General features: G+C 40.4%; 1 protein-coding gene across 6 annotated transcripts in view; it reads left to right on the top strand.

The window, feature by feature from the left end:
- Window positions 1-19,568, top strand: part of DPP6 (dipeptidyl peptidase like 6) — a 542,989-nt gene that overhangs the window by 479,438 nt on the left and 43,983 nt on the right. For all 6 annotated transcript variants that reach the window (XM_038127465.1, XM_038127466.1, XM_038127462.1 and 3 more), the window contains exons 9-12: window positions 9,254-9,408; window positions 10,769-10,866; window positions 14,759-14,882; window positions 15,703-15,741. In XM_038127465.1, the coding sequence (XP_037983393.1) occupies window positions 9,254-9,408; window positions 10,769-10,866; window positions 14,759-14,882; window positions 15,703-15,741 (416 nt within the window). The remainder of the gene's footprint in view (window positions 1-9,253; window positions 9,409-10,768; window positions 10,867-14,758; window positions 14,883-15,702; window positions 15,742-19,568) is intronic.

Genomic DNA, 19,568 nt, shown 5'->3' on the forward strand with positions numbered 1-19,568 from the left:
CTGGAGGGATGTTTGTCTTTTCTTTATTCTTACCTGGGTCCAGAGTGGATGACCTTCAAAACACACACCTAGGAAAGAGCAGAATTGTGTTCAACATGCAAGTGCCACAACTCTGATAAACACAGTCATCAAACCCCACTGATCCATCAGTGGCATAACCTGATTACATACCATTACCTTCATTAATAATAGATGTTCCTCTTATTTGATAAGAACCTTTTTTTCTGAAATATTGCTGTAAGCTAATTTGAATTCTGTTTCTATCCAGCTCTCTTTTTTTATTATTCCTTGGTGATTCTATTGATCTCAGTAGTTCCTCTGATTATTCAGTCCTGTAAAATCAGATTCACCCTCTGAGTCATTATTGAGCTAAATCTCTCAGTTAGCCAGGTCCTGAGTCACTGTTCAAGTTGAAACCTCTGGGAATATTGCCATAGCAGGGCAATATATACCCTGAGTGGTTTTTTAATGGCTGTTCAATGACTTCAGCTGTTTAAACTGGGTAAGGACTTAGGAGCTAGACTAAATTCAGTCAAAGTGCTCCAGTTCCCATTTCATAAAGGAGAGCAGTATTTTGCAATATTAACTGACATTTATTAGCACTCAGACTAGGTGACTAGCAGGTGCTGCTCAGGGTGAATAAATCATGCAAGCAATTCACATGAAAGACAGCTTGTGGAAGTGCTGATAAAAATCCATGGGGTTGAAGAATCAAGTTCTTTAATAGCAATGTCAGGCTGTTCAGTCTTCTTATCTCTCATATTTCTTTATGAAACATTGAAAGAGATTGCTTTTGGGCACTTGTGTTCTTGAACTATTGCAATCATCTAATGAATTTTTGATTCAGAGGGTTTTGTGATTACTAACTTTCTTGATACATCTGTAGCTATTGAAATGGATCCCCTGTGCCAAGGCTGGCTGTCCATCTTCCTCCTATCATAAACCCCACAGATTTGTTAGACAGAACCTGTAACTTTTAATTTAAAGGAAAGGTGGAGTTGAAGCTGCTTGAGCATGTCTGAATGGAGAAATATTCAGCATATAATGAAAGCCCTGATTTGTCTCACTGCATTGCACAGATAAGCAAATTGCATTTCCAGCCATAGCAACCTGTTCAGTGGCACCAAAGGGGTGAAGAAGAAAAGGATTTGTCTGTAAGGAACCCTACTTCATTTGGGCCATGTGAATTCTGTGAATTCTGTCTGCTCTGGGTCCTTAGCAACTGAGAAGGTACAACAGGACCTTGCAGTGAGTGTTCACTCTCATATCAGTGACCGGCACTGCAAATTGCTCCGAAGACTTCTGCCAGGAAATGTTTCTACAGATTTAGAGCTTTTACTAACAGGCTTTCATGAGGAGCTGACAACAGGCTGTGGGTTTAAGTTTTGTGCCAGGTGATGGAAAAACACATTCTTATTGTGCATTAGTGGCAGACAGCAGTTTGCTACTGCAGATGGGCTTCCTAGATGCATTTGCTCTTTGGAGTGAGTGCTGGAAACAGGAATAGCTGATGATAGGCTCACTAATATTTCTATTTTCATAACTCAAACTCCATTTTCATTATTACATCTGGACATCCTGACAGATCACAGACCTGCCGGCATCTGCACGTCAGTCTTGTCACCATGGTCCAAAGGTTGTTACTGACTCTGAGAATGACTCACACAACCAAAGGACACCTACTAATTGTTAGGAGCAGTTGTGAGCATTAATCATTAATGCTTTTGAAAGTTAAGGATTCCTAAGGATGGGGTACAGGTGACAAAAACCCAGAAGCACAAAGAAAGACACTTCTAAAAAGAGGAGAGGGAGCATGTGGAGGCAACTCAACATTTTTTCTGGTGTGTTTATTTGAAAGAGGACAGCTTTTATTAAAAATCAGGCCCCAAAATACTGATGTGCCAACAGGATAGTATGGCTTTATGTATGACACCTGGTAACTCTTCCTGCCTGCTGTGATTGCTCTGGAGAGGTGCTGAACCTCCTGAGGAGTTCTCATTGCTCCTGCTGGGTACCCAGGATCCCTGTGAAACCTGGAGGACAGCTCCTCTCCATGGCTTTTTGCTCTTCAAGTGGGATTTGCAGAGCTGGGTGCACTCAGTGTGTCACAATGTGAAGGTGGCCTGGAGGAGACACTGACTATTTTCAAATAGCTGAATTCTTCTTTTATTTATAAGCATCCACCTGTATGTCTCAGATGACATCTCATACTTGTGTGAATCTGTTTTGTTAGGTGGTTGATTTGGGCTTTTTTCCAACAAATGCATTTGCATGATTGAGGGAGTTTTTAAACATTCATGATTTCTTAGTTATTACAGTCTGAGTTTGGCCTCCTGTGTGTATTCTGTAGGGGCTGTAGAGGTGTACCTGAAGATAGCATCAGGCAGGTGTTCAATAAATCCAGCTTTTGAAGCCCCCAAGCAAATCAAACAGTCAAGAAGCTCTGGCAGCTGCTTGCCAATAACCTTATAAACAACATTCCTAATGGCCTGACTCATATGGCAAGCACAGAATCCTCTATAGTGTTGGAAACAGAACAAATTAGAAGAATCAATGGGTCAGGGAAAAAATAAAAACAAACAAACAACAACAAAAACCCCACCAAAAAAAAAACCAAAAAAACAAGCAAACCACATTAAAATAACAGTTTTGAAATAGGGTGAAAAAAATAGCCTCTGAAAGTCTCTTCTGTCTGTCAGGAGCTTGGTCCCATGCTCTTGTCCTGCTTTTTGGAGATTGGTGTCCTAAAGATTGTCCTAGAGAAACATTGGTGGTTACTGCTGGTCGTTGGGAGTATGGATGAGAAGGGCAGGTTGGAGTGGTCAGGATTTGGCCAGGCTGTCTGGCAGATTTGCCTCTGATGTGCACACTCTGTCTTTGCTGGACACTGCTCTTCATTCCTGTGTGTTCCTCAGGGATCCTGGCCAGGTGCCAGCGAGCATCCCACAGTGACCTGTGTGCCTCCAGAGCATTGCAGCTTGTGGTGCTGTCACCCAGAGGCACCTCCATCTCACAGCAGGGAAGGTGGACCACAGCCCATTTGTGTCCACATTTAGAGGAGTTTGCCTGTTTGCCAAGCCTGGGCTTTGCTCAGGCTGCACTGGAGCTGCTCCAGCAGCTCTGGAGCCCATTAGAGAAGTGGATGCAGGACATGACCCTGCTGACCACACAGAACACATGAAGAGTGGTTTTCCTCAGTGCCCAGCATGAGCCACCCTGCTGCAATGAGCCTCTCTGCTGGCCCTCAGCATCTGGCAACAGGGAGGCAAAAGCACTGGCCAAACCCTCCCCTGCTGTCTCAGCACAGCAGTCTGAGCAGAAAACAACCTGTGTCCAAGCAATTAAACCAGGTGACCAAGAGGAGCAAAAGGCACCTGCAGCTCTCACCTTCCCTGTTCCTGAGGAGATGCAGAACTCCTGGCTGGGCTCCCTTCCCTGAGGAGATGCAGAACTCCTGGCTGGGCTCCCTTCCCTGAGGAGATGCAGAACTCCTGGCTGGGCTCCCTTCCCTGAGGAGATGCAGAACTCCTGGCTGGGCTCCCTTCCCTGAGACGAGGGGCTGCCACCCTTTCATGGCTGCCGAACACACGGGAGCTGCTCGCCCTCCACCAGGAGATTTTGGATCAAGGGTTTGGTGTTTAGCAAGTGCTCTCTAAAACACACCCTGAAGAAATAGTTTGTTCTTCCTAAGCTTGTTGCCTGCCGGTGGCAGAGGAGACTGTGTGTTCTGGGTAGGAATAAAGGGTCACAGGGGTGAGCATTGCAGCTTGTTTTTCCTAAGGATCTCTGGGAGCATTGCAGCTCATTTTTCTTAAGGATCTCTTGGAAATGAGCACAAGCAGCTTGAGCATGGTTGTTGTTTGCATACAAATTCACAGAATATTCTGAGTTGGAAGGGACCCACAAGGTTCATTGAGTTAAAATCTTCAGTAAATGGCCTGCACAGGGATCAAACCTACACCCTTGGTGTAACCAGCACCATGCTCTGACCACCTAAGCTAATCTCAGTGTCAGGAACTGTGGAATTGGGCCGAGCCCTTAGTTTGACCTCAGCCACATAAATTTTTAGGTTTTCTGCAAAAGGCTGTTGAATTGTTCAGCAACCATGCAAAATTGCTTTTTTTTTTTTTTTCCACCTGGCTCAATTAGACAACTGTGAAAGAGGATTAATTGCTCTGAAATCAATAGTGCAGCAGTGCAGCCGTGCTGACATCAGCTCAAAATAATGTCAACACAGGAAAATGTAGATTGGGTATGGTAATCTAAAATAGTTTAGTACTACTTGCATACACATCACTACTTTTTTACACTCATTTCATATCTATTACAATGATTTAATGGAAGTCAGTGTAGACTTACACTACACTACTGAGAGAAAAATTTGGTTGCATAGAATAAAAGGTCGTTTTCCACAGCCATCCCTGAAACGTGTGTCAGTAAAGGAGAATATGAACAATGAGTTTTCCCTAACTGGCTAAAAATACTCGCTTTCACACTCTACAATAGTAATCGATTTGGACATGTGGTTGGTGCTTTGAGATGATCTAGTAATTGATTTTAAAACAGATGGCAGCTGTCAAATAACCATTTGTATTTATTTGATGTTTCTATGAGAACCCTTGGGGTTTCACTATCTCAGTAGTCTTTGTTTTCTCCTTTCCTAGACCCTCTTGCTGTTCTCTGATCTCTCTTCCTCTCATGTTCTTTTGATGCATCCTACTGACAATTTCTTTTGAGCTTTCTTTCCCAACATAAACCACAGCCTTTATGTCAGGCTTTAATTTCATTTTGCTTGGAATCCCTTTTTATTAACAGTTTTAATAAAACAGCAAAATGTCTTCAGCACACCACATACTTCATGATCTGAGCATCAGCTACAATACATCACACAAACAGAACCATTGGTTACCCTCCCCAGAATTGCTGTAATTTACCAAATCAGCACTAAGTAACACTGCTCCTGAGAGCTTTTGAACCTCTTAATTGCTGGTGTCTTCGATTTTTTTAATTTATTTTATTTTTAGTGATAGAAAAAAGTTGCAGTGGTACAGGTCAGACTGTCAGAGGATTGGCCTGTCCAAGCGTCTTTGTCTTCTTGTGCAAGTCTCTCCCTTTGTTAACTCACACTTAAAAATTACAAGTTATTTTTGTCTTCTAACAAGAAGGCCCAGGAAAAGGTGGGTTTGTTTTTTTGGTTTTTTTTTTTTTTTTTTTTTACTTATAAATTATCTTTTTTCTCAGTTTTTTCTCCTGATATCATTGTAAGTCATCTCTAAGATACTAATGGATTTCTCAGTCTGTCACTGGTGAAGACTTCATCTTTTCTAAACAGCAAGCCACAACTTTGCCACCTTCAGCAGAAAGGCAAAAATCACAAGTATGGCTCAGGATGGACAAAGGCTGCAGAACTAGCTGGATTTTAGAAAAACGTGAAGAATCCTCCATGGCCATGGCATTTACATGCATGTGTTTCTTAGCAAAGAGGAACTCTGCCAGTCTAAAGCTCTGTGCAAGCCTGGGAAGTGGATTTGTCGTGGAAATGTCTTCAGAAATGCCCCAGTGGCAGATTATGGTTCAGAATATTAAAACCATCTCTGTGGATTTACAAATGTGGTGCATACAACAGGGTTTTTTTTCCAGAACCTGCTGGTTGGCACAGAGGTTGCAGAAGATAAAGGCCTGGTGCTTTTCTCTGCATTGAGTCTATCAAGGAATTCAGAGGTCTGAATGCACTTCACTGGGACTGTTCAGCGCTTAGGCAGAGGTGGACATGATAACTATAAATGTTTGAGTTCTATGGCTAAAGTTGCTATACAAATACCAAAAGGAATGGCAAAATCCACTTGTGAAGATCCTTACAGGATTGGGGTGGATATTATCCATGGAGGAACAAGCCAGAGGATTTGTGGGGTCTCTTCCAGAGTCATTTGCTGTGATTCCTTGAGAAGTTTGTTACCTGGAGTGAGATAAAAGTCTCCCATTTCACTGCTCTTGCGAGTGCAGCGGGAATTAAATTGCAGCTTGAAACAATCTGGTGGCTGCCTAACTTTACACATGCTGGGCTAAATTTCGATGACAGACCTACTAGAAGTGTCCACCCAGCTTCTGTTCATTCTTTCCAGGGCTTGCCCACATGTATCATAGCCAAATGCTTCATCCAATGCCATATTAACCACAGCCTGTTACTTGGCAGCTGAGAACCACCTCAAGGGACTTCTCCTTCTGCTCCCTGATGGTGAGCAGGGGAGCTTCTACCAGGAAACACATCCTTCAGAAGACGTGGCACTCCCTCTTTGGGCAGCCTGGTTCACTCTGGGTATTGCTCAGATCTTGATTCCAAAGACAGCCACCCACATAATGCACAAGGGCAGCAACCTTGAATTCAGCTCAGGGAGCATTCCTTCATCACACCTCTGTTATTTCCTCCAGCTGCTTTTCTCCTCCAATGATATTGAAGTCTCTAAGAGGGATATATACCCAGTTGTCACTAAATATACTCTGACCTAGGACTTCAAATTCTCTTCCTGAGGGTCTGTTAACTTATAAGACTGTTTTTTTCACACATTTGAAGTGATCGTTCAATTGGGCCATACTCAACTAGGAAAAAAGGATTAAAATACACATCCTGTAACATTCCCTGAGCACAAACACGTCACTGGCTAATACATGTCCCCACTGAAGAGTCACTACTCCTGAGCAGGGTCATCCAGCTGTTTCAGAGTGATTCCTTACTCAATGTGCTGATATGGAATAACTTGTCTCAAGCCCTGTGCTTGAACCCAGCCAGCAGTTCTGAACAGCTCTTGTTCAGCTAAGGCAGCCACACACTTTATTCTCACTATTTGTGAAGTTTGCATGCTCTGTTGGGGCTGGCAAGCAAAACTGTGGAGAAAGAAAGAGCACAAAGCCAGCAGGATCTGACTGTGAGGAATCTCAGCTGCTCACTCCCAGCATCCTGACCTCATGAGACTGCAAGCTCTGGGGAAGAGGACAAAAGTTTAGATCAATTATCACTTCATGCTCTTAGTCAGGAGGTCATGATCCAAATATGTAGGGGGGTTTGAGTATATAAGGAGAATCTGTTTTTTCACACACATGGCAGGATCTGAACTAACTTTAGAAAAACTCAGCAGTTTTGAATAAAGCTGATTTTCAGAGCATGTGCTAAATGCAAACACAATGAATAAACTACCTACAAGAGCAAATTGCAAATAATTTTTTTCTTTTAGCTGAAAGAACTTTCTGGTACTAATCCATTCTGTAGTCCATGAGAATGTTCTCTGGTTTGCTAAAACTAACTGATCTCTCTAAGAACAGCAAGGTCCTGGCTTTGTTTCAAGGCAAAGGTTCACTCAATTAAATCTCATTAACAGAGGACCACAAAACCTGCACTAAAACCTTTCTGGGTATGTGACCTTCAGCAGAACTGCTTCATTAAGTCTGAGATCCTGGAGAAAATGTTTGCTGAATAAAGTCATTCCTAATTAATGTTAAAATGTCAGTGATTCATGTGCCATCCATCTTTAGTCCTTTTCCTTTATGCTCTTCATTATCTCTTTAATGGGCAACCAATATAAAAGTCAAAAGAAGAATCTTTTAAATGTACATATAACAGGTGGGACAATGCAGCAAAGCAAATTTGCCAGATGTGCTTTCCCATGAAACATTTGTAACTTCCTAAATATCCTTCTTGAACGCCACTTACATGCTGCCATTAAGAATTGATTAATTAATTTGTTATTTCTGAAAACCATATGCATCGAGCATGAATTTTCCCTTGCACCCTTTCTGATGTTACCTTGAGTTTTATTCCAAGCCATATGCAAGTCTTGATTAACAAAGTGTTTATTTACCCTGTGATGAATATAATTGTCTGTTCTCCAAGGGTTGATCATCCAATTTTTTATTTTTTTAATTAAACAGTGTCTGGTGAGTTTTTGCTCTTCAGACCAGAGGGATGTCCTGGTTGGACTGGGGGGTCATCATAGGGTAGTGCACAAACCTGAGGTGGGTCTGAACTGAGAAAACCCTCATCCCTTTTTCCAATAACCAGTGATGGCAGCAGGTATTGAAGCTGCTTGGACCTGTGTAGCAGGACTTCGTGGTGAAGGCTTAGAAACATTCTGTAACCTCTCTAATTTTTATTCTCACATTAAAGTAATGGGACCCATCTTCCTGCCCATCAATCTGTACAGCATATGCAAGCCCTTCTGGTGGTTTAAATAGGAATGACTCACATGATATTAAGCCTCTTAATGAAAATGTATTACATTATTGTCTTTCACAAAATGGGAGGTTTAAAAAGCCAAGTTAATGTCTTCCAAATGTCAGTAACTGGAGACACTTTGGACCAAGAGTGAATTTTATAGTTTTTCTGCAGATCTGTAAGATGAACTCATCTTTACAATGAAGGACATTCAATTATATGAAAAGTATTAGAAATTAGCAGTTATTTAAATTTGAATTTGAATTTAATAAGGACTGGCTTCTGACAGTCTTAAAAATAATTTCACATGATGGCAATATTGTTTTCTCCTTACATACTTGAACTCTGACACATTTGCATTGTCATTTTTCTGAGCACCTTTTCATTGGTAATTATATTACTGAAATCTCAAAGATCCCAAATTTCAGTGGTATAAAGGGTCAGTCTCTAATCCTGGCTACTTATGGCAAATTGTCTTGGAAAAGTGATTTAAAAAATGAAATAAGGATAAAAGTCAAGATGGTATCTAAGGCACAGACTCTATGGCCTGTTATCTTGTTGAAGTTCCAGCCTTTCATATATTACAGAGAATTTCCATATTTATTTATTTATTCCCAACTGGCAACAGAATTTAGGAATATTTAGGTTGTTGCTGAAACACTTGTATAAACACTGTTAGAATTGATTGATATGTGTCTAGTCTGATGTTGTGATCCCCAATTATGTGCAGGACACATGGCAGGAGCAGCAGTGCCTTTTATGCTGTCATGAGTTTGTGTACTAATATAAATAATTTGGTGTTGCTTCAGCAAAGGTAATTAAGCCTAATAACCTATAAATACAGAGTAATTGTTATCAATTGTGCTCATTTGTGTGTATGGCATAATTTGATGAGTATTTTTGATTGATATTCCTGTGGCATCCTCCCTGTGCTGTGATTAGACTGGGATTTTCATATCTGCACTCTTTCATTTATTGCTAACTAGTAATTTACCTCTAATAGCCTTTTCTTTTCTGTTCTCTCTCTCTCTTTTTTTTTTTAATTAGAGGAGATCTTGAAGACTCACATTGCTCATTGGTGGTCTCCCGATGGCACCAGGTTGGCATATGCAACAATTAATGCCTCCAGAGTCCCCACCATGGAGATCCCAATATATACAGGCATCCTTTACCCTACTGTTAAAACTTACCATTATCCAAAGGTAAGGGAAAATTAAAAAATCAGTCCTGCTGCTCTTTCAGAAATAAATTGTTTGTTTCCAGTGGGCTCAGACAGGAGACTAATAAAACATACTCATAAGCAATGAAAATCAACAGATCAGCTGTTCCTCACTAAATGTGCATTTAGCACATTCTTTAGCTGCATTTGTAAAATTGCATTTTTCTGCTTCTATGAGAATTAGCAACTCTATATATAATGAAAATAAATTTTTTAAATCCTTGCTTTTTGCACACACAAAAGCAATTGTGCTTCCATGCTGGAATGGGTGGAAGCTGGATGGTATCTGTGGGTTTGTCTCCAGGATGGGGTGGTTGGTGTCTGAGGGTTTGGAATTTCTTTATTTCTGTGTTGGGATATTTTTCTATATTTAGACATGTTTCTATGTTTAGATACATTTCTATATTTTTTAATTGATAGATGATAGATGGATAGATAGAACAGATAGATAGATGGATAGATAGATGGATGGATAGATGATAGATAGATAGATAGATAGATAGATAGATAGATAGATAGATAGATACATACATACATACATACATACATACATACATACATATATTCCATATTTACATAGATTCCCTTTTGTATAGAAGGAAAATGTACTATTTGGGCTACCTTAGAATATCCAGGATGGCCTAATGTCAGAGGAGACATTGGTTTCAGAGGTTTGCTGTGCCTGAAAGACAGAAAAAGACTTAAGAGCCAATCTCCCCTTGACTGCAGACCTGCAGGGAGTGCACAGCACTGACACAGCTCTCCAGCTGCACAGACTCACTGCTGCTGTTATTGCTGTAATTTCCTGCTCTAAAGCAGCACAGGGGTGTCTGCTGCAGTCATTCCTCCTGGGTTTCTTGCTTTAAGCACTGGCTGCCTTAGACCTCACATGCTGGTTCAAATTGAAGCAGAATTCAACAGGAGAGATACCCACAAATATGCAGGTTTTGTGGAAATCAATGGTTCAGCAGGAGATGCCCTTTCCTACAGTACAAAGTGAATCAGTATTTCACTGCATCAACCATTTTATCAACCATCATCCTATTCAACAATCTTTTGTCAAAAGGTGCAGGCTATAGCAAAATTTCTAGTTGCCATGAAAAGTAGGATTTTTTACTAAGGTTAGAAGTGTCCTGAGTAAAATTGTGCCTTTTTTGTGCCTGCCAACCTCTCCACACCTCTGTGCCACATCCCTATATTTGCAGTCTCCCTGTGAAATACCACAGCAGTCCAATCCATATCCTGTTCAATGGAAATGCTTTTCATAATCCATGGGGATACAATAAATCAAAACCATTCTGTGCTGCATATGATATGGTAATTTATTCTTTTCTAAAATCCAGGCTGGAATGGAAAATCCAACTATTTCTTTGCATGTGATTGGTCTGAATGGACCCACTCATGACCTGGAAATGACTCCCCCAGATGATCAGAGAATGAGGTAGGTGCTTTCTCACCCTTAAATGCTTGCCTCAGTTCCTATGGAGCTTTTTCAAGACAATTTTACAATTTTTAACACTGGACCTTTCTCTGCTGCTATCAAAAAGTTTCATTTTGTGTAAATCTGCTTATTTTTTTTCCAATTACTTGTCTTTTTCACATGTATTTTACAAAACATTCTATTAGAACAGGTTTACACTGAAGAACTTTGAAATAATCCAAACACATTTATGCAAAAGAAGATGTATGACCTGTGGCCAAACCAAATGGGTATTTGCCTTTCAAAAATACAACTTCAGACCTGTGTACAGCAGATGGGAGTTCAGGATCACAGTATCCCCACCACAGTAACAGAATGGTGACTCATGAACAATATAATTTCTCTTTTGTTAGCATTCTCTGTAAACAGAGAGACTCAAAAAGGTTTTAATTACAGCAATAACTTTCAACTGCAGGATCCAAGTGCCGTTCATAAATTTGTTCTATATGGTTACGGGTGGCCATAATTTATTTGGTTGCAATCAATATTGCAAAATGATGCAAAATACATCATAATTAATTAGTGCCTGTATATTTCATCAAAACCATGGCAATTGCCATCTCTAGGGATGATAGAAGTAGTGCTGCCAGAGCAATAGGGGTGTATTTTCATTATGCATATGTTTTCTGAAATGAGAAGATTAGTGTGATAAAATGTTATTAAAATAGGCAAGAGGGATGTACTGTACATTCAGTTACAGAAGGGAGTTTCAAGAAGGCAGGGGAAGCTGGTGATAAGGATCTTCCAGCAGACACATCCTATCTGAAGCACTTCAGTGTGCTCAGTGCAGATGATATATGGACTGAGTGGTATTTCGTGTTCTTTTTATCTGGAGCAAAGTGATTTAGTACAATTAATAAAGCTGAGAATAAAGTGGAGATATGCCATAGCCTTTTTCTTGCAAAATTGAAAGAAGAAATTTTCCACAGAATTTTTCCATAGAAAGTGGATATTTTTCAGTAAAAACAAAACAAAACAAAATATTTAAAAAAAAATTTAAAAAGAAAAAAAAAAAAACAAAGCAAAGCTGATGATGGGAAACATATTTGAGGATGAAATGTACAATACTGATCACTTGTCCTTTTTAAATATCTTTCATTCTGAACATTTTTGTCAAGTTTTCTCCCATTCCATGAAAAAAAGAAAGTGAAGGGAAGGGGTTGAAATTGAAGGATGAAAATTAGTACTGTAACATTTAGTGCCTGACAGGCATTTTTTATTTTGGTGGAAACCACTGGACCTCAAGAGTTTCATCTGCAGATGGTCAGAATTCGATCATCACCCAGCTTATTTCTCATATTTGCATCTCAGGTGGCAAATTGAGGGATGATATTATCTCCCTCGAGTGCAGAAATCATCACTGGCCCTTGCATGGGCCAGAAACAAATAAATAATGGAAAAACTCGGACAACGCCAGTCTGTATCTGAGGCACAGACCATGGGCTGGCTGCTGCCTGTCCCTTGGCCTGTAATAAATCACTGTCTGCTCTTTGTGCTCTTTGTGGCTTTGTTACCATGGCCATACTGCAGGTGTTCATGTTGTAATGTCACACCTCATGTTTGGGATTCCTGCCTCCAGGAAGCAGCCATGGAAAGCTGTGGTGTGAACAAGGCTGCTGCACAATTATCTCAGTCTCAGATGATTCAAACCAAACCAAAAATGTATTTACTTGTATTATAAATAAAATGTATTTTATTTATAATATATGTATTAATGTGGAAATCCATTGCAAAACCCAGGATGGCTTCACCCTTCTTGACAGGGCTCAAACAAGGTGTCCCTTCCCTTTTGCTCTGGTGTGGATGTCTGTAAATGCAGTGGTCAAGGAGCTGCTGGCATGGATTTTGTTCTATGGAAGAAACAGGTTCTCCCTTAGATCAACTCCACATAAAATGTGGGACAGGTCAGGCAGAGAGGGCTTGGGAATTGCACTGATTTCCCATTTCTCTCCACTGGCTGCTCAACCAGTGCAGCTGCAGGAGCAGCAGATGTTGAAAATTAGCTGAGACGAATCACACTTTCTTGTCTCATTTTCCTCTGCAAAATGAGAACCATAAAACTTGGGTGTCCTGTAGAAGAGATGTGAAGGGAAGTAAATGAATTGAAAGACTCCACACTACTCAAAAACTAGAATAATGACTATCCAGGTACCTGCAGTTACCCATGGGCTGGGTAATCCATGGTCTTGATGACTGGATGAGGGTTCAGAGGGGAATTGAGGCTCCATGCCCTTCTCTGGGGTGGTAGGGAAGACCATGATTCACCCAAAATAATAACCAAAAGTTCCTGAGAAAGGACTGTGGCTTCTGTGTTCAAACAGTGAGAGGGATGTAAAAACTGAATATACGTCCTTGAAACTTTAAATTGGATTTATAGAAAAAAATGCTCTAAGCCACAATAAGTACTAAAATCACATTCCTTTTCTGGGGAGACTGAATCTGCTCAGTTCATTTTGGAGAGAAAGAAAAGACAGTTATACAGTTTAATTTTGCTGTGTTGTGGTTTTTTTTCCTCTTAGGGCCTACACTGTTGCTGATGAAGAGTAAAATTACAATTTTATTTCAGGCTCTAAATTTTCAGACTGCTGTTGTCTCACCTGGGCATATCCTTCCCCCCAGTGCAGTGGATGCTAGCATTGAGGTCTTTTGTTCCTTTTCCCTGCAGCCAATTTCAGGCACTAAATATTACTGAAAAGTACAAAATCAATTTCCAGCTTGTTATTTTTCTAGACAAACAGACCTTTGTGCTTTTGCCCTTTCTCTTCAGTATAGGCAGGAGCTCTTGCCAGAACACAAAGGGCTCTCCAGTGACACAGCACATTATTTCCAACAAGAGCAACAATTCCTTATACATATTTTATAGCAAACAAATGAACTAATAAATTTTTTATTGACTGTATGCTGTAAAAAGTCTTATTATACTTTAAGGATGTCTTGGCCCACATGGCCCAGCAGTATATTATAACATCACAGCTTTGGCAGTCCAGCCAGAGTTGTGCCTTGCAAATGAAGTGGTGGAGCCCTGAATTGCTGCAGAGGTGGACAGCTGGTAGCACCACAGCCTGACTCTGAGAAGGCAACTATCAGTGAATTTATTCCTGTATTTTCCAGCCCAGCCCAGGTGGTTGCAGTCCTCACTCTTGCATGGGACTTTTCCTGAAGATGTCAATTGCAGGACCGTGCTGCCCACACACATGGTTTGCTCCAAGTATCCTCACAACCTGAAAATGTCCAGCAATAAGATGGTGCAGGCAGTGTAGGAGGGTGGTTTTGCTCATGCAAACTATCTCTGCTGATGTCTTTATGGCAACCAGCGGCATCTGCTTTACAGAAACCCTGTGTGACTCCAAACTCTATTCTTCTTACTATCTGTCTTTTAATGCAACACTCTTGGATACTTTGGTGCGTAGCCAGCATGCTCAGAGGCCATCAACTTTTCAGAAGCATCAAGAACCCAGCCATTGATAGTGATGGGTCTGAGTCAGCTCAGTTTAGTGTGCTCAGAATGGAAATGGTTTGCAATTTCTTTTCCACCTGTGCATAAATTTGTAGCTCCAGGCAGTTCAATCCTTCTTGGGAGACAGAATAGCTTGAAAGATTCTTTATCTCTGTATTCGTCTCTTCGTTGAAAATAACTTCCAGAAGTGGCAGATAAAACACCTGCTCAGCCCTAAAAATGTCATTTTTAGGGGTTGAAATCCATACATAAATCAGTCTAGAGACATCAGGACACAATGTTCTTTAAAACCACAGCTCTCTCCTGGCCTGTTTGCCTGCAGCAGCCCCTGCTCTGCCATGTGGCAATTCAGGATGGCAGCGTTGTGACCTGGTTTGTGTGTGTGTGTGTTTGCAGGGACTACTACATCACCATGGTGAAATGGGCCACCAGCACCAAGGTGGCAGTGAACTGGCTGAACAGGGCCCAGAACGTGTCCATCCTGACGCTCTGCGACGCCACCACGGGGGTCTGCACCAAGGTAGGAAGGGTTTGCACAGAGGCCACTTGCCATCACGGTCCAAAACCCATGCAAAGAGAAACTATTTCACTTATTTTACATGGTGAAAAGCCAACTGGAACACATTAATTTAGGCAGACAGAATATAAACAGTGTTCAATTTTTAGTTTTTTAACACCCAGTAATCCAAGAACACTCTGTGTGTATTTGAGGGAGAATGATTTCCTCTCTTGACTACCTTTACCCACACACAAGCAACAATTTGCCACCTAAATACCTTTGCAACATTCTAGCTGCATTATATGTATTTAATGGCATTAAAACCAGCTCATGCTTATCTACACATACCTTAATTGTAATTAATTAATCCCTTCTGTAAATGTACTAATACAAATGTTGTATTGCTATAAGATCAGCAGATTCCATCCTTTAAACTGGCATGTGTTTCCACTGTAATAAAATTGTTCTAATACACCCATCCCTTGAAAAAGATCACGCAATTCTGTGCATAGAGCATGGTGAGAAGTTTTTTTCTTAATAACTATAATTTCAGCCTCAATTTATTTCTTAAGAAGGTTTATTTCTTTGAGGAATAATACATCTTGTAGATTTATGTGCTTTGTCTGTATGTATAAAATGCTTTCTTGATCTAGTGAATGTTTATCCATCAGGGAGGAAAGTCAAGAAAAGCAGCCACTGGATTCTACTCCAGAATCACATATTTAAACAGTTTCTCTATATTTCTGAGCAACCTTTCAACTCCAATCCAACAGCTTCATACATTGATAGGCAAAACATAATATATGACAAGTATGGTATTAATGATCTTTTTGTCCTTTAGAAACATGAAGATGAGAGCGATGCCTGGCTGCACAGACAGGTAAGAGTGATCTTCTCCTTGCAGTCAAGTTTTTGGTTGGATAATTGCTTCACTGAGTTTTTCCCCAAAGAGAAAAAATTATTTCCAGATTTGAGAGAGTTACTTGGAAGATGGCGTAATCTGTATAACAGAAAAGAGCTTCTCAGTAGCAAACAAGTTTTCAGTAAAAGTGCCATCCACTCTGGTATGTCCCATAGTCCTTAGCCTGCAATTTAGTTGTATTTAAAAGAGATGAAAAGCTGATGTGGGTGGGAAATCACTCACTGGCAACATCTGTACAGGACTCATCACCCCAGGGGCAATCCTTCACACCCTGCCCTGACATTGATGATGAGGGTTTAAATACTATGGTGGCTGTTTTATGGTCATTTTGTTGAGAGGATCTCTGTCCATTCAGAGACAAAATCATGCAGATAGACTGTTGAGTCATTTAAATATCATATATAACACTTGCCCAGGAGTCAGTTTGTGAAAGGACCTCAGATTAAATGAAGCTGGTTTTGAAAGAGAAGCTGTGATCTCGATTCAGCCACAACACCAAACTGTTTTTGAAGCCAGACAGGGAGCAGCATGTCACAAAATATCTTGTTTCATATGTTTTTCCAAGTCCAGATTTAAAGCAGTTCAAATTTTTGTCACAGCCTGCTCAGAGGAGCCAAGCCCCTGTAGAAATGGCACATCATCATTCACAGCAAGAACAGTGCTCTCCTCTGTTCCAGTGGCCGTCCTGTAGCAATGGGCTGTCTTGTGATCCAGATGAAAATTGATTTTATGGGGAAATAGATTTTGTGCTCCAAGCATTTCAAATAATCTTTTGCTGATATAGAGTAAAAATGGTGCTGAAATATTCTTTACATTCATAAGAACTGTATTGGCTTGAGTAGGAAATAAAAACTTAAAAGACAAGCCAAATCAAGGGAAAATTCAATTGTCCAGATATTGTATATTAAAAATAAGAAACCAACAACACAACAGCAACAACAACAACAAACCCCTTAACTGGCATTATTTATTTTATAAGTTTGAAGGCAATAGCAGCATAGTAGAATCTGTGTTTTATATTATTAATACAGTATAGTAGAACTTGTGTTTTTACACTGCTGTGGTTATTTAGTCACCTACCATGTGGACAGACATTAAAAGATGGTGCTTTATCCTCATATCTGAAGTAAATGATCTGTCAGTCTCTAATGGGCCTGCTCCAGGGAAATACATTTTGTTTTACTACATCTCCAAAAAGCATATACTTAGCTTGAGAGCACACTCTTAGTTTAATGTTAGAGAAGGATGTTCATTACAGCCAAATGAGTCAGATATCTCAGTGCTAAACCAAAATAACATTTTCTATGGACTTTGGAGACACTTGATAGCATCCTTCAAAAGCTTTTGTAGAAGTCTGAAGAGTCATATAGCTCTTTTGCCAGTATTTCTGACAACAAAATTACTTAAAATTCTAGTTTTGACTGAATATGATTACTGGGATAATTGTATTTTCTATATTTGCCTTTTATTCTATGACACATTAATCTAGATAACTGGAAAGGTGTTTTCATGGCATGTGTGCCAGTCTATGAGGATGATGTGAAAATGTTAAGTGCTAGTTTGGGTCCACTAATCTCTTCAAGAAGGAGAAGATTAATTGCACATCAGGCAGCTGCTGAAGGAGCTCAGCAGTGTGGCTTGGCTCAGCATGAGGACTCCTTGGTTGAGACATTTTAATTTAAGTGTTTGCAAATAAGCCAGGTGCCCTGTCCCCTCTGGAGACAGCCAGGGTGGTGGCAGTGGCGTCACACAGTCAAGGGACCCTGGGCAGAGTTCAGCCCACCCCAAAGACCTCCTTGTGAGAAGTGTCCCAATTTTAAATGAGTAGGACCAAGGAATCCAACTGCTTACCTTGTTCTTCAAAACTACTCTACTACAAAACTTCTACTCCTTCAAAATTCTCCATATGCATGGTTTGAAAGGTTTTATGCACAGGTTTTACCTTTTTCTTGGGAATTTAATAGGGACAAACAGCTGGGAGTAGGAAACAAGAAGATACTCACCAGGGACATGAGGTGATCTCCAAGGATGACAGGCTTGACTTTTTTCAGCTTTCTGAAATCCTGGGAGTTCTGAGATAAACCATACAAGCCATGAATTTGAATTTTGTTGTTTAGTAGTTTGGTGACACAGTGGCGTTTAAAAGTCTGTGTATGGAAGGTCATAGTAAACCATCTCATGTTTCCTTCTGGGCTCAAGTTCGTGAATATATTTTATGCAAGTCCAAAATCCTTGGAGAGTCTCTCTCCAACACAGGCAAAGAGAAACAATGCAGCCACTCCCTGTGCAGCTAAAAAATAGGATAAACTATTCATGGTATAACAAGGAATACACAGTATTTACACAGGAATTGCTAGAAATTATCTGTCACTCTTTGTCAGATGAGGTGGCACATGTTCCCTAAAACTGTCCAGGGACTCTGCAAGTTTATACTTCTTTTATTTATATACTTGCTTGTGCATTTCTGAGCACAAGAGTCAGACTGAACTTCACTCATACTTTTTCTTAAGTACACAAACTGTTTGAAACACTAATTGTAGCTGTAAACAGTTTTGTTTCAATTTCTGTGAAGAAGCCATTTTCCAATGGTACTGGGGATGGTCATGTACAGGCAATGATTCAGCAAGGGAGAAATCAGGCAATTTCTGAGCACCTGCTGATGATAAACTTTACATTTTGATTGTTTTATTTATTTATTTGTGAATGTGGCCTGAAAAAAAATTAAATTAGAAACCAGGGTGCAATTGCAACTCCACCAAAGGCTGCAGTCTTTGGAACTGATGTTGACAGGACCAGGAGACCATAAATTTGTTTAGAAACCTATAACCTCCAAAACTGCCTGCATGGGCTGGCTGCCCTCCCCTGATAACAGCTTCTTTGGGTTGTATTTTTCTTTCCAGTCCTATTTGCCCATTGTTTTAGATTACCTCAGTCTGAAGCTAAAGACTCACTCTCTTAAAAGGTGGAGAGGATGAAAACCTGGCACCATTTTTCTTTTACTACTCCCTTGCTTTAATCCTGCATGATAACCCAGTAATGATTCTTACATGTGGTTAATATGAGGTATGAAAAGAGATTTTTAAAATAAAAACAGAGCTCAGAGGAACTTACAAACAGGACCCACTTTTTCACTCTGTAAAGCCAGATTATCCCATAATAATCCCAATTATTATTGGGATTGCAATTATCCCATAACTGCAATTATCCCATAACTGACCTAATGTTGGCCCAGAGCCAAAGGATGCAGCACAAATAGGACCCAGAGTTCCATAACTCAAATACTCAAATTCATCTACCAGAGATAAAAAAGCAGCTCCTGGCTACAAAGAATCTTTTTGGTGTTTAAATGAAGAGTTCCCATTTCACCCAGTGGAGGGGATCTGTTCCCAGATTCATGGGATCCTCTCCAGTTGTTGACCCTGATTTTGGTGCAGCTGCCGTGGCTCCAGAGATGGCCAAAGGTGTGATGCACCCAGCCACAGAAGAGGATGAGGACAGGGATGAGGATGAAGCTCAGCATTGCCCCAGGGGCTGAGTGTGTCAGGAGATGGAAAGAGATCTTCCCCCTGTGCCCTAAAGAGGAGGTGTCTGCATTGTCCCATTAGAGTCAATGCACATTGGGTGCTTTGTTTGCTGGATTTAAAGTGTTTACCAAGGGATTAAAAGAATTCATGTCACACCTATCTGTTTATCAGAGCTATGGGCCTGTGACACAGAAAGTATCGGGGCATTTCATTGAAAGAATAATTTGACAACACAGCAAAATTATTAATTCTGAGATCTGG

Source organism: Motacilla alba, chromosome 2 (genome assembly GCF_015832195.1).
Source record: "Motacilla alba alba isolate MOTALB_02 chromosome 2, Motacilla_alba_V1.0_pri, whole genome shotgun sequence".
NCBI lineage: Eukaryota > Metazoa > Chordata > Aves > Passeriformes > Motacillidae > Motacilla > Motacilla alba.